The following is a 19,713-nucleotide window of genomic DNA, read 5'->3' on the forward strand; positions in this document are numbered from 1 at the left end:
GGGGCTGTGGTGCCTTGGGTTGGCGTTTGCTGCCGGTGGTCTCGCCTCCGTGGGGGGTGCATGGTGTCCGCCTCCCGGTTCTGTCCCTTTGACCTTCCTCTGTGGGTAGTTAGCTCCGGGGAGCCGACGGGGCTCCCCCCAGAAAACCAGCGTTGAATGTAATGAAACGCCATTTTCTGGGTGAGACCCGGAGGCTTCCCCGCAACCCTCCCTCCCTCTGGTTGGCGGTTTTTCACGTGTTTTGACATCCAGCCTCAGAACTGATGGGTGGATAGCCGGCGTGGGAGGTCTGGGGCTCCCCCTTCCCCCTCCCGGGGAGGGGGGAGCTGCGCAGACAGCGGCGCGGTGACGTATGACGTCATACTAGTTTCCTTGTTTTCTGTTGGGGAGTTCTATCCACTAGTTCAGCTTTAGGTAGCAATTTTCACCAGAATAGGAGTTTGTTTTGGAATGCTTACCTTTCTGGATGCTTGACCCGGTCGATGGCAGACATAGAATGCTTCCAACCACACGGGGGTTTCTATAGGCCATTGCTCCCCTTGCCTCTCTGAGGGGGCCAGGTTCTGGCTCGTGGTCCCCGGTAGGCCCTAGAACTCCATACACATGACTGATGCCAAAGTCTGACATAGCATATCAGCCGGTAAAGCTCCGGGGAGCCTCCGGGTCTCACCCAGAAAATGGCGTTTCATTACATTCAACGCTGTTTTTTTTTTTTTTAAATGGTGTCTGGTTACTAGAGCCGTGAGGAAGCTGATGTGAACCCTATGTAGTCGCGGAACTTTTGAATCTTCCGCAGTACTCGCAATCATTTTTAACTGTGGTGCACCGTCCCACAATAGTTACTCACCCCAGCTACTATAAATGTATTGCACCATTTAATGGTTAAACACAAGTGATGCAGTATAGTACTTTGCTCTGTATTTTAATATAACATTTATTGAAATTTATTTATTAATTTGTACTTTAATTATTATCTTACAGAATACTTGTGCTCAGTATGCTGGCGTTGTGTCATTGCTAAGGGCAGCAATGAGGGTTAACACTGTTACTACTCGTCAAGATGTTTTCTCTGCTGATCTAACAAATATTGGGTGAGTGAATATACTGTAAAATGTTTTGGACTTGTGTGAAGCTGATTGTACGATATTAAGAAAGCATTGGAAGAAGTAAAAATTGTATTTAGTTTAGGAACAATTTTCAATGGACTTCAGTATTAGTAAATACATACTCTATGTGGAGGACCAGAAGATAATTAGCCATGCATTATATGCAGAGATTTAAAATGTAGTGTCCAATGGGGAATAAAATTGAGCCACACAAATTATGGAAGTTAAAATTATGGATACAGTTAAATGGAAGTGGTGCTAGTCTAAATGTAAGTTATACATGAGCCATATCTGGGTGGAAATATCTAGGAAATCTAGATCTAACAATGTTTGCATTATAAAGGACATTTAATTTTAGTATAATAAATTATACACAACTAATAAAGCCATGAATGCCAAGGCCTAAGGCTTCTTAGCTTCTAACAAGCTGATGTTTGCTTTCTTACGGTTATTACTACAAGTTGATGCTTGAGGATAATGCGGGTATCATCATAAGTTCAGTATATTTATTAACCACTTAACTGCGCCACCCGAGTATTCTTGGTCGCAGGAAACTGCGCTAACCAAGTATTCTCGGTCGGCAGGAAACTGCGCTAACCGAGAAAAAACTTTTTGATTTTTCGGTACCAATTCTAAATGTGTACGAAGTTGGTTGTGTACGAAATGGACTCTTAGGACCTCCAGTAAGAGGTAGCCATCTTGGAAAAAATTCCCAGAATGCCCTAGGGATGCTGGCTGGGTTAGTACTGAATGAGCAACCATGGGTGACGCACGCGCCTCTGGCTCCCAAACACCTGTCCGATGCGGTGTTGAAAGATAACGCTCTGTTGGTGAAATTCAAACCTTATTGTTTGAAGAACATAAGGGTCATAATATTGGTGAAGTTAGGTGCAATAAGGACCTAACACAAAGGTCGGATGCAAGTGATACAGTACCTATGAGGATGATATAGCGAGCGTATCCAGTTGTAGCTCTGAGCATCACCCTTGTAATTCCTATGCTATCTCCAATTTATTTAGATGATACATAGATGAATCGTTTTCTGCGTTCAGTGATGATGCATCTGATACAAGTAGCATAGATGAACAGTGGTAGTGGCTTCCATGGTGGTGTTTTCCATAGATATTTTCAAGAATACCTGAATCTCTTCCTAACTGATGGACACTCTTTGAAGTTAGCTGAATCTCTTTTTGACTGGCGAACACTCTTTGAGGCAAGCTGAATCTCTTCTTGTGTGGGACCATACAAAGCGATCTTTTCAAGACTACTTTATAAATTGATCTATTCCTATAATTTTTTCAATACTACCTTATGCTTTCCAAGCTTGGCTACATACAACCTACAAGTACTAAAGCCAAGGGGTGTAAGTACCTGCTTGATGTGGTTCTGGGAGTTACTCTACTCCCCAAGCCCGGCCCAAGGCCAGGCTCGACTTGTGAGAGTTTGGTCCACCAGGCTGTTGCTTGGAGCAGCTTGCAGGCCCACATACCCACCACAGCCCGGCTGATCTGGAATTTCTCTTAGAAAACAGTCCAGTTTTCTCTTGAAGATGTCCACGGTTGTTCCGGCAATATTTCTTATAGTCACTGGGAGGACGTTGAACAACTGCGGACCTCTGATGTTTATACAGTGTTCTCTGATTGTGCCTATGGCACCTCTGCTCTTCACTGGTTCAATCTTGCATTTTCTTCCATATCGTTCACTCTAGTACGTTGTTATTTTACTGTGTAGATTTGGGACCTGGCCCTCCAGTATTTTCCATGTGTATATTATTTGGTATCTCTCTCATCGTGAGTGCAGTTATTTGCAAAGCACACAGAATGAAGAAACAGAAAGCGAAAATTTATCTGTACCTGGTGCACTGAGAGCGAAGTCGTGCTGTGTACCATGGACTACTTCATTGATTATTACTCACTTCCGAAGTACTGAGTGTGTAATACAGTGTGTTACTGTGTAAATAGTGTAGTGAAACTGTACATAGTGTAATTTTAGTGAATTTTTAACATGTAATATTGCAACAATAAACATTTATTGTGGACACATTACTGACACATGTATCACAGTTCCATGAAACATTATGAATGTTCTACTGTATACATACTGTAAAGGACACAAATATGCATCATGTACAATAAAAAAAAAAAATAAAACGCATTGGAAATACATAAAACAAATAATTGAAAATATATTTGTGGCAACAACCGGTGCTTGAATGGCCCGCGCGTGTCTGGGCGATTCACGCACGGGCGACCAGGCCCTCCCTGATGACGTCACAGCGCACCTTGTCCACGTCCCCATAGCCAAAGTAAGTGGAATTTCGTATTTATTTTTACATAGACATGTTTAGGGAAGGGAATTTATCATTTTACGAAGAAATTTTTTTTTTTATTTCATGTGCACCGGGGGAATTTCACAAAAAACTCAGTGCAGCACAGTGGTTAACGTCTGGTTTTATATCATGGTTTTATACCAGTTATACTAATATGGATATAATATCTCTACATGACTGTAGTGGAGTTTAATTTGACCCATGAAAAAAAGTCTTATTACCTTTACCATGAAAAAAAAAGTAAAATCATTTTAATATTGCTTACAAGTTCAAGTTCAAGTATGTTTATTGAGATAAGCAATAAATACATCTCAAAGGGATAGAGTAGCTTAGGCTATTTCTACACTATGCAAATTCTGATATCACGCAAATGTTGTTATGCCAATGTGGTAATCGTCATGGTATAAAATTCCACAATAATTACATGATATCTATATTGATTATGTTCATATGGTTTTTAACAACTCATGGTTATTACAAAGTATACCAAGTCAACCAATCATTATTAAAAGATAATAAAAGAGGAACTGCAGAAGGTCTATTAGCCCATATGAGGTAGCTCCTATTTATATCCACCCATACTAATTCATATTTAGGCCTATTAACAAATGGGCCAATTGGCTCATACGAATTAGCATGTGTTTATATCCACCTTATTATATATATATACAGGGGGTACCTCAGTTTAAGAGTTTAATCCGTTCCTGAAGACAGCTTGTATTCCGAAAACTCAGAAACTGAAGCTAATTTCCCCATAAGAAATAATGGGAAATGAATTAATCCGTTCATGACTGCTGTAGGGGTATGGATGATGACTACTGAAGGGGTATGGATGATGACTGCTGTAGGGGTATGGATGATGACTGCTGTAGGGGTATGGAAGATGGTGAGGAGGGGGAGGAGGAGAGGTGTTACTGTTTGGAAGGGGAGTCCCCTTCCATTATAACATCAGGCAAGTGAGGACCTCTCTGGGGGTGCATTCTCTGGTACGTTTTGCCTGCATACCACTAGTTCCTGATTGTGGCTCACTACTCAATGTTCTCACAACAAATCTGTCCATGGAAGATTGTTTTTCCCTTCTACGCAAGATGTCTCTGTAGTGATGCATCACATTGTCATTGAAAAGATTAATGCAACACCCTACAACAGCTTTCTCTGGGTGAGTCTTTTCAATAAAAGTTTGCATTTCTTCCCACATCTGACACCACTTCTTAATAGTTGCAGAAGGGACATTCGCTGCTGCCTCATCCTCCTCCACTGGAGAAACATCCTCAGCTGTGTCTTCTTGCTATTCCTTTTGAAGGGCTTGGAGTTCTTTGGTGGTCAGTTCTTCATTAGTGGTCTTCCACCAACTCCACATTATCACCATCCAATTCCAAGCCCATTTGCCGGCCTAGAGTAACAATTTCCTCAACTAATAGGCACATCATTTACAGGCTCAAACCCCCTTAAAGTCTAGTTCTGTCACACATTCAGGTAACAATTTTCTCCACCCAGAGATCAGGGTTCTTTGAGTCACTTCTTGCCAGGCTTTGTCAACGAGTTTTAAAGCACTACAAATGTTAAAATGGTGTTTCCAGAACTCTTTGAGGGCGAGTTTTGTGGCTTCGGTCACTTCAAAACATTTCCGAAAAGGGCTCTTTCATAAAGTTTCTTAAAATTCTGTATGATTTTCTGGTCCATAGGCTGAATTAGAGGTGTGGTGTTAGGAGGAAGGAACTTTACTGTGAGAAAATTACTGTATCTGTGCAACAATTCATCTTCCAAGCCTGGAGGATGAGCAGGAGCATTGTCGAGGAGAAGCAGGGGCCTTGAGTGGCAAATGTTTCTCCTGCAGATATTTTTTTATGGCAGGGCACACCACTTCATTCACCAACTCCGAAAAAAATTATCCTAGTTACCCATGCCCTTTTATTAGCCCTCCACATCACACACAAATGGGTTTTCTGCACTTTATACTGTTTGAAAACCCTTGGATTTTCAGAATGATTCACAAGCAAGGGTTTAATTTTCAAATCGCCACTCGCATTTGAACACAGCACAAGCGTAAACCTAGCTGCCTCTCACAGCTACTTGAGCACTACGACAAAGTCACTGAGGCATTAGAAGAAAAACTGAATGCTGATGTGATATACACAGACTTCGCAAAGGCTTTCGATAAATGTGACCATGGCGTGATAGCACATAAAATGAAGTCAATGGGAATAATCGGTAAAGTAGGATGCTGGATACTCAGTTTTCTGTCAAACAGCACTCGGCGAGTAATGGTCAACCATATCAAATCTAGTTCAAGCGCAGTTAAAAGCTCTGTTCCTCGGGGAACAGTCCTTGCACCGCTGCTTTTCCATATTCTCATATCAGATATAGACAAAAATACAAGTCACAGCTTCGTATCATCCTTTGCAGATGACACAAAAATCAGTATGAAAATTACCTCGGCTGAAGACATTGAAAAACTTCAAGTTGATATTAATCAAGTTTTCGACTGGGCATCAGAAAATAACATGATGTTTAACAGTGATAAATTCCAGGTACTCAGGTACGGTAAAAATGAGGACCTTAACCCTTGCACTGCTCACCTATTTTCGGCAAAAACGTCTTGGTGCAATTGACAAGGACATATTTTTGTTATTTTTACAAATGTTCAGGTAAATTTAATGTCAAAATGTTTCCAATGTCAACTATTTCCATTTCAAAACAAAAATAGTAATGAAAACATTAAAATATAGCCAAATTAAAAAACAAAAAGCACAACTCTCTGAGCGCCTAAAGGCGCTTTGCGCAGTGCAGTGGTTAAACATAATACAGGGTACAAAACACAATCAAATGTGCCCATAGTAGGAAAACAGCATGTAAAGGATTTGGGAATAATGATGTTTGACGACCTAACGTTTATGGAGCATAACCAAGCAAATATTGCGACAGCCAGAAAAATGATAGGATGGATTACGAGAACTGTCAAATCCAGGGATCCCATCACAATGGTTGTACTCTTCAAGTCACTTGTGTTGTCCCGTCTTGAGTACTGCTCAGTACTCACTTTCCCCTTCAGAGCAGGAGAGATTGTTGAAATAAAGGGAATACAGAGAACATATACGGCACGCATAGACACGATAAAGCACCTAAATTATTGGGATGGTCTCAAAGCTCTCCAAATGTACTCACTAGAAAAAAGACGAGAGAGATATCAAATAATATACACCTGGAAGATACTGGAGGGCCAAGTACCAAATCTACACAGTAAAATAACAACGTACTGGAGTGAACGATATGGAAGAAAATGCAGAATAGAACAGGGGTGAAGAGCAGGGGTGCCATAGGCACAATCAGAGAACACTGTATAAACATCAGAGGTCCACGGTTGTTCAACACCCTCCCAGCGAGCATAAGAAATATTGCCGGAACAACTGTGGACATCTTCAAGAGGAAACTAGATTTATTCCTCCAAGGAGTACCGGACCAACCGGGCTGTGGTGGGTATGTGGGCCTGCGGGCCGCTCCAAGCAACAGCCTAGTGGACCAAACTCTCACAAGTCAACCTGGCCTCGGGCCGGGCTTGGGGAGTAGAAGAACTCCCAGAACCCCATCAACCAGGTATCTTTCATAGGCTTGTGTCTGGGCAATGATTTTTCCTCCTTGGGAATGTATGTCTTCTTAGGCAATTTTTTCACTAACAGTCCTATTTCATCAGAATTAAAAACTTGTTGTGGTAGGTATCCCTCAGCCTCAGCAAACTTTAAATTCTTCAATAAATCGTTCAGCCACTGGTTTGTCTGAGCTGGCAGCCTTCCCATGCCTCGCAACACTATGGATACCACTTCTTTTTCTAAATTTTTCAAACCATCCCCTGCTTGCCTTAACCCTTAACCCTCAAACCGCGCATATCATGTATAAATGATATCAGTGACAAAACCGAAACCGCGCACATCATTTATATATGATTTCGTGTCTAGCGCTATAATTTAAATGCCCCGCCTGGGATAGGGGCAGCTATAGTACAGCCACGCCCGATAGTTGCCAGATGCCACCTAGAAAAAAAATCCAGGCCAACATTCTTGGGTGTTACAGCGTCAGTATTGAGCAAGCCACCAAGGCTGGCGCACGCAGCACGAGCTCACAGCACCGCTGTTCAGCTTGTGACCACAGCATCGCCTACAAATACCATAATATAAATGATAATGCTATTATTTAGCAGTGATAGTATTACTGAAGCCCCCTGACTGGAATAAAACTGACCAGGATTCTGATAATAGCAGGATTGTGGTGATATTTAGCGCTGTGCTCCATGGAGGGAGGAGTAAGGCTGTGGGAGGGAGGGTTGTGGCGTCGTTTTCTGACTGTGTGTGGCCACCATTTATTGACTGCACTCACCATACCAGCTTAGTGGTTCGATATGGTGAACACAAATGTAGATACTTATATATAACGTGTGTATAGTGTGAGATAAGAGCGAGAGGAGTAGGTTGGGAGCCGCCATTTTGGTAAGGGAGGAGCGTCGTCTGCACGACTTGGCATGTTGTTTACTGATGGCCACTATGATGTTTGGGCACCATACCAGCTTATTTGTTCAGGTATGGTGAATAAAACAGGTAGATACTTATATATAATGTGTGTATATAGCGTAGTAACACCACAAACAATATTGTTGGATGACAAATATTAGTGCGTCTGGCCTTGAGGGCGGCCGCCGATCAGCTGACTGTGTGAGTAGCTACGTCTTATGGCCTTTACTCACCATACAAGCTTAGATGTACAGTTATGGTGAACAAAACATGTAAATACATATATATAACGTCTGTGTATAGTGAATAAATACAGAAAAAGAGTATTGTGGGAGGTGAATGAGGGTGAGTGAGGGTGGTGTTGAGGGAGGGAGTGGCTCGCTGGTGTTTGGCGGTCACTCCTCGTTGCTTTTTGACTCACAAGACCAACTTAGTAGTTCGTTATGGTGTACAAAACATGCAAATACAGTGGTACCTCGCATAACGATTGCCCCAAAAGACGAATATTTTGGGTAACGAACGGCCCGATCGGCGTCAAATCGTCCCGTATGACGAACGCTGGTTTGAGTAACGTCAACACCACATGGTGGGGTCGCGCTGCTGCTTGCACATTCTTAGACGCCTCTGACGATGCACATAAATTATGTTGTTCTTGTTTAAAGATGCTAATGATGCTGGGATATAAAAGGGTGACTGCTGAGATGTTGCAAAGCATTGACGTTTTTGTAGGAAAAAAGAAATGAAATATCTGATATACAACAAATGTCAAAAAAGTTCGTTCGGTGTTCGGCAGGTAGGCTGCTCCATGTTTCTTACATACAAAAAACGTAAATAATAAAAAATATGAAGAATTTTGAAAACCAGTACAAATGTCAAAAATGTTCGTTCGGTGGTCTACAGGTCGACTGCTCCATGTTTCTTAAAAAAAAAAAAAAAACGAAAAATAAAAGAACTGTTGAAACAATTTGAAAAATGGACAAATGTCATAAAGGTTCGTTCAGTGTTTGTCGGGTAGGCTGCTCCATTATTGAGACGTAAGTGATAAATACAAAACAAATGGAACACATTTGAAACAAAGAAAGATTGTCATAATGGAGCAGCCTACCCAACAAACACTGAACAAACCTTTTGCTATAACGAATATGAAAGACAAGGGCTGCTGGCTGGGTTAGTAGTGCGTGAGCAACCATTTGTAGCACACATGCCTCTGGCTCTCAAACACCTGTCCCACACGGTGTTGAAAGACTGTACTCAGTCAGTGCAATTCAGACCCTATTGTTTGAAGAACATAAGGGTCATAACATTGGTGATGCTAGGCGCAATAAGGGCTTAACACAACGGTCGGATGCCTGTGATACAGCACCTATGAGGATGATACAGCAAGCGTATCCAGGTGTAGCTCTGAGCCCCACCCTTGCCATCTCTAATGTATATAGATGATACATAGATGAATCGTTTTCTGCGTTCAGTGATGATGCATCTGATACAAGTAGCATAGATGAACAGTGTTAGCGGCTTCCATGGTGGTGGTGTTCATTGATATTTTTAAGAATACCTGAATCTTTTCCTGACTGATGGACACTCTTTGAGGCTAGCTGAATCTCTTCCTGACTGATGGACACTCTTTGAGGCTAGCTGAATCTCTTCCTGTGTGGGACCTTACAAAGCGATCTTTTCAAGACTACCTTACAAATTGAGCTTTTCCTATAATCGTTTCAATACTACCTTATGCTTTACAAGCTTGGCTACATACCACCTACAAGTACTAAAGCCAAGGGTGCATGCGAGTGCATTATTTGCAAGCACACAGAACGATGAAACAGGAAACAAAAATCTATCTGTAGCTGGTGCAAGGAGAGCAAAGTCGCGCTGTGTACCATGGACTACTTCGTTGACTATTACGCACCTCCAAAGTACTGAGTGTGTAATACAGTGTGTTACTGTGTAAATAGTATGTGAAACTGTACATATTGTAATATTAGTGCATTTTTACCACGTAATATTGTGACAATAAACATTTATTGTGGACACATTACTGACACATGTATCACAGTTTCATGGAAAATTATGAACATTCTACTGTATACATATTGTAAAGGTCACAAATATGCATCATATACGATAAAAGAAACAAATAAAACCGCATTGGAAATGCATAGGAAAAATATTTGAAAATATATTTGTGGCAACACGCGGTGCTTGAATGGCCTGCGCGACCGTGTCTGGGAGCTTCACACACGGGCGACCAGCCCCTGATGACGTCACAGCGCACCTTGTCCACGCCCTCACAGCCAAAGTAAGTGGAATTTGGTAATTATTTTTACATAGACATGTTCAGGGACAGTAATTTATCATTTTACAAAGAAAAATTATATTTTGGGGAACATTTGATGTCATGCACACTAGGGAAATTTCACAATAAACACAGTGCATCACACTGGTTACATGGGGGACACTCGTTTTGTATGACGTCCGTTTCACATGACGAACATGGAACGGATTAAATTCGTTATGGGAGGTACCACTGTACTTATATATAACCTGTGTATATAGTGTAACAACAGCAAAACTATTTGTTTATTGTTTTATGAACATAATAATTGAATCACTAATATGCGCACCATAATTTTGAGTACAGCGATGGTTCACACATTTTATAATATAAATATACCACAATTCACTGTATGGAATAATATTACTGCAAAAAACTAAGAAAAAATCAATCGGAGACATTGAAATAATTAGGTAATAATATATTTGTGGCAACTGCCGTCTGACAGCTCGGGCGGAGTAGACCTCGTCTGGCGAAGGCTCTGCCAACGCCCCTTTTTTGCCACACTTCCCTACCCTATTGCGGCTAAAATATGCCACCTATGATTTTTTTGTTATTTTTTCCGTGATCAGGGAACAAAAATGAACACTTCTATAAGACGAAAAAAAATTTTGGATTTATTTTTTTGTTGCACCTGTGGGTGTGAATTCCATTTGGGCCCCTAGCGGTTTGAGGGTTAAACCACGTAAATCATATATATATGATTTCAGTGACAAAGCCGAAACAGCTCATGTCATATATACATGATTTCGTGTCTAGCGCTATAATTTAAACGCCCCGCCTTGGATAGGCGGGGCGTTTAGGGGCAAACGCCCCGCCCCTTGGGATAGAGGCAGCTATAGTGCAGCCACGACTGATAGTTGCCAGATGCCACCTAGAAAAAAATCCAGGCCAACATTCTTGAGTGTGAGAGCTTCAGTATTGAGCGAACCACCAAGGCTGACGCACGCAGCATGAGCTCACAGCACCACTGTTCAGCTTGTTACCACAGCATCGCCTACAAATGCCATAATATATATGTTTGTACTATTATTTAGCGATGATAGTATTACAGAAGACCCCTGACTGTGATAAAACTGACCAGGATTCTGATAATAGCCGGAATGTGGTGATATTTCAACCCGTCCTCTTAAAAATAACGTCACTTTTCGCTCATATGCGCACTATGGCCAAATTTGGACGTAATTTGAAATGAAATCGTCTCACAAAAGTGACGTTCTGTACCGTTTTCTATTTGAGTCGTCCGGCATACGCGCAGAGGTTATGAGAGTTCACTTTAAATTAAAGTTTTTCATAACGTTTTGAAACTTTATGAGAATTTCCTGCCCACTTAACCTATCAGAGGACGCTTAACTTACTGTTGTTGAAAAAAAATCCCAAATTTATTTTCATTTTTTTTTAATTTTCAAATTACGTCCAAATTCGGCCATACAGGCAAATGGCCAAAAGCGACGTTCTTTTTAAGAGGACAGGTTGGATATTTAGCGCTGTGCTCCATGGGGGGAGGAGTAATCCTGTGGGAGGGTGGGTGGTAGCGTCGTCTTCTGACTATGTGTAATTACCTAAGTGTAATTACCTAAGTGTAGTTACAGGATGAGAGCTACGCTCGTGGTGTCCCGTCTTCCCAGCACTCTTTGTCATATAACGCTTTGAAACTACTGACGGTCTTGGCCTCCACCACCTTCTCACTTAACTTGTTCCAACCGTCTACCACTCTATTTGCGAAGGTGAATTTTCTTATATTTCTTCGGCATCTGTGTTTAGCTAGTTTAAATCTATGACCTCTTGTTCTTGAAGTTCCAGGTCTCAGGAAGTCTTCCCTGTCGATTTTGTCAATTCCTGTTACTATTTTGTATGTAGTGATCATATCACCTCTTTTTCTTCTGTCTTCTAGTTTTGGCATATTTAATGCTTCTAACCTCTCCTCGTAGCTCTTGCCCTTCAGTTCTGGGAGCCACTTAGTAGCATGTCTTTGCACCTTTTCCAGTTTGTTGATGTGCTTCTTAAGATATGGGCACCACACAACAGCTGCATATTCTAGCTTTGGCCTAACAAAAGTCATGAACAATTTCTTTAGTATATCGCCATCCATGTATTTAAATGCAATTCTGAAGTTAGAAAGCATAGCATAGGCTCCTTGCACAATATTCTTTATGTGGTCCTCAGGTGATAGTTTTCTATCTAGAACCACTCCTAGATCTCTTTCTTTATCAGAATTCTTTAAAGATTTCTCACATAATATATAGGTTGTGTGGGGTCTATGTTCTCCTATTCCACATTCCATAACATGACATTTATTAACATTAAATTCCATTTGCCAAGTGGTGCTCCATATACTTATTTTGTCCAGGTCTTTTTGAAGGGCATGACAGTCATCTAAATTTCTTATCCTTCCTATTATCTTAGCATCATCAGCAAACATGTTCATATAATTCTGTATACCAACTGGTAGATCATTTATGTACACAATAAACATCACTGGTGCAAGAACTGAACCCTGTGGTACTCCACTTGTGACATTTCTCCATTCTGATACATTGCCTCTGATTACTGCCCTCATTTTTCTATCAGTCAGAAAATTTTTCATCCATGATAGAAGCTTACCTGTCACCCCTCCAATATTTTCCAGTTTCCAGAACAACCTCTTATGTGGAACTCTGTCGAAAGCCTTTTTTAGGTCCAGATAGATGCAGTCAACCCAACCATCTCTTTCCTGTAATATCTCTGTGGCTCGATCATAGAAACTGAGTAAATTCGATACACAGGATCTTCCAGATCGAAAACCATACTGTCTGTCTGATATTATATCATTTCTCTCTAGGTGTTCTACCCATTTAGTTTTGATTAGTTTTTCCAATACTTTCACTATTACACTTGTTAATGATACAGGTCTATAATTGAGGGGGTCTTCCCTGCTGCCACTTTTGTAGATTGGAACTATGTTAGCCTGTTTCCACCCGTCTGCTACGATTCCTGTACACAGGGATGCCTGAAAGATCAGGTGAAGTGGAATGCTGAGCTCAGATGCACATTCTCTCAGAACCCATGGTGAAACGCCATCTGGGCCAGCTGCTTTGTTCTTACCGAGCTCCTTGAGCATTTTTTCCACTTCGTCTCTAGACACCTCTATGTGTTCTATGTTGTTCTCTGGAATTCTTATTGTATCTGGTTCCCTAAAGATTTCATTTTGTACAAACACACTTTGGAACTTTTCGTTTAGTGTTTCACACATTTCCTTTTCATCTTCCGTGAATCTATTTCCCATTTTCAACCTCTGAATATTATCCTTTACCTGCAATTTGTTGTTTATGAATTTATAGAATAGACCTGGTTCTGTTTTACATTTGTCCGCAATCCCTTTTTCAAAATTTCTTTCTGCCTCTCTCCTCACTGCCGTGTAGTTGTTTCTCGCATCTTTGTATCGCTGGTATGTTTGGGGGTTCGGCCTCTTCCTGTATTGATTCCATTTTTGTGTCTTTCGGTCTCTAGCCCTCTCGCAATTTCTATTGAACCAATCCTGTTTCCTAGTTCTGCATCTCTGTTTTGGTATAAATTTTTTTGTGCCTTTATCATATATTTCACAAAACTTGCCATACATCTCATTCACTTCCTTGCCTAGCATCAAGTCTGTCCAATTATACTCACTAAAAAAATTTCCAAGGTCACCATAATGTCCTCTCCTGAAGTCTGGTTTTTCAACTGCTTCAACCTCCTTATTTTCTTCCAGCTTATAACGCATTGCATACTTTATTCCCAAAAAGACATGGTCACTTTTACCCAAGGGAGGAAGGTACTGAATGTCAAATATCTCTTCCTCCTTCCTGGTAAATATCAAATCTAGCATGGAGGGAACGTCCCCTTCCCTCATCCTCGTAGCTTGTTTAACATGTTGATACAAGAATGTTTCCAGGATGAGGTCTACAAATTTACAGGTCCAAAAATCTTCTGTTTTAGCTTCATATGCTTCCCAGTCTATGGATTTCAAGTTGAAGTCACCGACTATCAACAGTCGTGATCTATCGTTATCCGCTCTCGCTATAATCTCTCTCATTATTGTTATAAGACCTTCACGTTTACTATCTAGCTCCTCCTTTGACCATGTGCTGCTTGGCGGTGGACTATATGCATTTATCATCATTAGTTTATCATCCTCATAGCAGATCTCTAGTGCTATTATGTCAACTTCTTGTGGATTGGCAGTCATTATTTCCTTCACCTTTAGGTGTTCTTTTACCAGCACAGCAACGCCACCGCCTTTCCTAATTTTTCTGTCCCGTCTCCAAATTGAGTAGCCCCTTGGGAATATGACCTCATTTAAAATTACATCTTCAAGTTTTGTCTCCGTGAGTGCAACAATGTCTGGTGTCTGCAGCTGTATTACATCACTTAACTCCAGTATCTTCGATCTCACTCCATCTATGTTGGTGTATGCAATCTTCAGGAACTTGTTCCCCCTCTCCTTATTCTTCACTCCCCCTCTCTCTATTGATTTTGTTGGTTTGCCTTTATGTACCACTTTACTGGTTTGCCTACCCCTATCACTTTGTAGAAAAAAGAATTTATTTCTTCTTCATTCCTGCTCTCATTTAAATGTTTTGCCTCGGCGAGGTTCAGTTTCAGCTTCTCTCTATCTTCTTTTGAAAGATCTCGTCTTAATGACCACCCTTTCCCATCCTCATCCCTTTGCAATTTTCTAGCATTCCTTAGTACTTCTTCCATCTGTTTGGCACCGTTTAGGGTGATCCTCAAAGGTCGATCTTTCCCTTTTACGTACCTGCCTATTCTCCTGTAGTCGCACACATTCTCTCTGTTTGTAAGACCTTCCACGAGGCCAACAATTTTATCTACTACTTTAGCTTCTTCTACAGCTCTTTCTGACCTAGATGTTATCGCCTTTTCTTTGCAGCCAAAAATGATCAGGGACTTACTCCGATCAACTGTGTTTTGCACCAACTTCGGGTTAGATGCCAATTCTTTCCTCACTTCTAGCCTAATGTTTGTTTTATCTTGGTTGCTGCAGTGTTTGACTTCCTTTGCTGCTGCTTCTATTTTTTCCTTCTCCTTGGCCACTTGTGCATAAGTGAGTTGCATATCTTTCTTGCACTGTTCTATTCCCTGTGTAACTTCCTCCATCTGTGCTGACAAAAGCTGTTTCTCCTGTTGAATTTCCTTGCCTAACCTATTGTAGTCATTTATGTTTAAATTTACTTTAACTTCTTCCAAAGCTATTTTTAAGAGTTTATTTTCTTCTTCCATGGCTTTGCAATTTGTTTCCAATTGATTCTTATCCTTGCGCAAGTCTTTCACTAAACCCTCAAGACATAAAACTTTGCTATTCAAATGGTCATTACTTTCTTTCAATTTACTAATTATTTCTACATGAGAGTTCACTATAGTATCTAAATTTACCAACTTGTTATGTAGACTACTAATATCAATGCTTTCTTCATTGAATCCCTCAAAATCAAGCTCTGTTTTGTTTTTCCCCTTGCCAGTGGCCATCTTGAATGTTCTTCTCTGCACTGTAAACACTAGGGCAACTTTTTCTCATCCGATTTTTCACTTCCCTTAGCACTTTCCTGTTATCTCACCTATTTTTCAAGAGCACTATACCTTTATGTTCTCTGGGACACCACTCACTACCATCACCCTGTACTACAATACTTAGGATTGTTGAAATATGCTGGAGCTCCTCAGCTGCAAGTGTTGACCCTAGGGGTGTCACCTTTTGAATCCCACCTTTTATTGCCTGCACTCACCATACCAGCTTAGTGGTTCGCTATAGTGAACACAAATGTAGATACTTATATATAACGCGTGTATAGAGTGTAATAACAGCAAGAGGATTAGGTTGGGAGCCGCCATTTTGGTGAGGGAGGTGCATCATCTGCAGGACTTATCATGTTGTTTACTGGTGGCTACTATGGTCTTTGGGCACCATACCAGCTTATTTGTACAGGTATGGTGTATAAAACAGGTAGATACTTATATATAATGTGTGTATATAGCGTAATAACACCACAAACAGTATTGTTGGAGGAGAAATATTAGTGCGGCCTTGAGGGCGGCCGCCACCAGCTGACTGTGTGAGTAGTTACGTCTTTGTGCCTTTACTCACCATACAAGCTTAGATGTACAGTTATGGTGAACAAAACATGTAAATACTTATATATAGCATCTGTGTATAGTGAATAAATGCAAAAACAGTATTGTGGGAGGAGAATGAGGGCGAGTGAGGTGTTGTTAAGGGAGGGAGTGGCAGCGAGTGGCTGGCTGGTGTGTGGCGGTCACTCCTCGTTGCATGTTGACTCAAAATACCAGCTTAGTGGTTCGTTATGGTGACCAAAACATGCAGATACTTATATATAACCTGTGTATATAGTGTAATAACAGCAAAACTATTTGTTTATTGTTTTATGAATATAATAATTGAATCACTAATATGCACATCATAATTTTGAGTACAGCAATGGTTCGCACATTTTATTATATAAATATATCACAATTCACTCTATTGAATAATAGTACTGCAAAAAAACAAAGAAAAAATCAATCAGAGACATTGAAATAATTAGGTCATATGTGGCAACTGCCACCTGACAGCTCGGGCGGAGTAGACCTCGTCTGGCGAAGGCTCTGTCAACGCCCCCTTTTTGCCAGACTTCTCTACCCTATTGCGGCTAAAATCAAAATATTGCGGTGATGGTCAAGTGGATTCAGGCGTCCTGTTCATACAAGTTGCATTGCTCCTGGCAGTATGGGTTCGAGTCACTTCTGGGGTAATTACCTAAGTAATTACCTAAGTGTAGTTACAGGATGAGAGCTACGCTCGTGGTGTCCCGTCTTCCCAGCACTCTTTGTCATATAACGCTTTGAAACTACTGACAGTCTTGGCCTCCACCACCTTCTCACTTAACTTGTTCCAACCGTCTACCACTATTTGCGAAGGTGAATTTTATTATATTTCTTCGCCATCTGTGTTTAGCTAGTTTAAATCTATGACCTCTTGTTCTTGAAGTTCCAGGTCTCAGGAAGTCTTCCCTGTCGATTTTATCAATTCCTGTTACTATTTTGTACGTAGTGATCATATCACCTCTTTTTCTTCTGTCTTCTAGTTTTGGCATATTTAATGCTTCTAACCTCTCCTCGTAGCTCTTGCCCTTCAGTTCTGGGAGCCACTTAGTAGCATGTCTTTGCACCTTTTCCAGTTTGTTGATGTGCTTCTTAAGATATGGGCACCACACAACAGCTGCATATTCTAGCTTTGGCCTAACAAAAGTCATGAACAACTTCTTTAGTATATCGCCATCCATGTATTTAAATGCAATTCTGAAGTTAGAAAGCATTGCATAGGCTCCTTGCACAATATTCTTTATGTGGTCCTCAGGTGATAGTTTTCTATCTAGAACCACTCCTAGATCTCTTTCTTTATCAGAATTCTTTAAAGATTTCTCACATAATATATAGGTTGTGTGGGGTCTATGTTCTCCTATTCCACATTCCATAACATGACATTTATTAACATTAAATTCCATTTGCCAAGTGGTGCTCCATATACTTATTTTGTCCAGGTCTTCTTGAAGGGCATGACAGTCATCTAAATTTCTTATCCATCCTATTATCTTAGCATCATCAGCAAACATGTTCATATAATTCTGTATACCAACTGGTAGATCATTTATGTAGACAATAAACATCACTGGTGCAAGAACTGAATCCTGTGGTACTCCACTTGTGACATTTCTCCATTCCGATACATTGCCTCTGATTACTGCCCTCATTTTTCTATCAGTCAGAAAATTTATCATCCATGTTAGAAGCTTACCTATCACCCCTCCAATATTTTCCAGTTTCCAGAACAACCTCTTATGTGGAACTCTGTCGAAAGCCTTTTTTAGGTCCAGATAGATGCAGTCAACCCAACCATCTTTTTCCTGTAATATCTCTGTGGCTCGATCATAGAAACTGAGTAAATTCGATACACAGGATCTTCCAGATCGAAAACCATACTGTCTGTCTGATATTATATCATTTCTCTCCAGGTGTTCTACCCATTTAGTTTTGATTAGTTTTTCTAATACTTTCACTATTACACTTGTCAATGATACAGGTCTATAATTGAGGGGGTCTTCCCTGCTGCCATTTTTGTAGATTGGAACTATGTTAGCCTGTTTCCACATGTCTGCTACGATTCCTGTAGACAGGGATGCCTGAAAGATCAGGTGAATTGGAATGCTGAGCTCAGATGCACATTCTCTCAGAACCCATGGTGAAACTCCATCTGGGCCAGCTGCTTTGTTCTTACTGAGCTCCTTGAGCATATTTTCCACTTCATCTCTAGACACCTCTATCCGCTCTATGTTGTGCTCTGGAATTCCCATTGTGTCTGGTTCTCTGAAGATTTCATTTTGTACAAACACACTTTGGAACTTTTCATTTAATGTTTCACACATTTCCTTTTCATTTTCTGTGAATCTGTTTCCAATTTTCAACCTCTGGATATTATCCTTTACCTGCAATTTGTTGTTTATGAATTTGTAGAATAGGCCCGGTTCTGTTTTACATTTATCCGCTATCCCCTTTTCAAAATTTCTTTCTGCCTCTCTCCTTACTGCCGTATAGTTGTTTCTCGCATCTTTGTATCGCTGGTATGTTTGAGGGTTTGGCCTCTTCCTATACTGATTCCATTTTTGTGTCTTTTGGTCTCTTGCCCTCTCACAATTTCTGTCGAACCAATCCTGTTTTCTGGCCCTGCATCCTCTGTTTTGGTATGAATGTTTGTGTGCCTTCCTCGTATATTTTTAAAAATTTGGCATACATTTCATTTACTTCCCTGCCTAGCAACAATTCTGTCCAATTACACTCATTAAAAAAATTTTGAAGTTCCCCATAGTGTCCTCTCCTTAAATCGAATTTATCAACTGTTTCAATGTCCCCATTTTCTTCTAGATGATATCTTAAAGCATAATCAATGTCTAACAGGACGTGATCACTCTTTCCCAAGGGAGGAAGGTACTGGATGTCAAATATCTCTTCTTCTTTCCTGGTGAATACTAGATCCAGTACTGATGGTACATCTCCTTCCCTCATTCTTGTGGCCTGCTTTATGTGTTGATACAAGAATGTCTCCAGAATGAGGTTCACAAATCTGCATGTCCAAAAGTCCTCCGTTCTTGCTTCATAGGCCTCCCAGTCTATTGCTTTAAAGTTGAAGTCACCCAGTATCAACAGTCGTGATTTATCTTTATCTGCTTGTACAATAATATCTCTCAAGACCATTATGAGGCCCTCTCGTTTGTCATCTAGTTCTTCCTTTGTCCATGTGTTGCTTGCTGGTGGGCTGTAGGCATTTAAAATTATGAGCTTATCATCCTGATTCCAGACCTGCAATGCCATTATGTCAATATCTCGAGGGTTTTGAAAACCCTCGAGATATTGATCGTG

The 19,713-nt window shown here is 40.7% G+C and overlaps 1 protein-coding gene across 10 annotated transcripts in view; it reads left to right on the forward strand.

Annotated features, from left to right (window-relative positions):
* The window catches only part of LOC123763245 (Like Sm protein 4), a 209,375-nt gene that overhangs the window by 120,433 nt on the left and 69,229 nt on the right, over positions 1-19,713 (forward strand). For all 10 annotated transcript variants that reach the window (XM_069303170.1, XM_069303172.1, XM_069303167.1 and 7 more), the window contains one exon: positions 982-1,091. In XM_069303170.1, the coding sequence (XP_069159271.1) occupies positions 982-1,091 (110 nt within the window). The remainder of the gene's footprint in view (positions 1-981; positions 1,092-19,713) is intronic.

The sequence above is a fragment of the Procambarus clarkii genome, chromosome 49 (genome assembly GCF_040958095.1).
Source record: "Procambarus clarkii isolate CNS0578487 chromosome 49, FALCON_Pclarkii_2.0, whole genome shotgun sequence".
In the NCBI taxonomy this organism is placed as follows: Eukaryota; Metazoa; Arthropoda; class Malacostraca; order Decapoda; family Cambaridae; genus Procambarus; species Procambarus clarkii.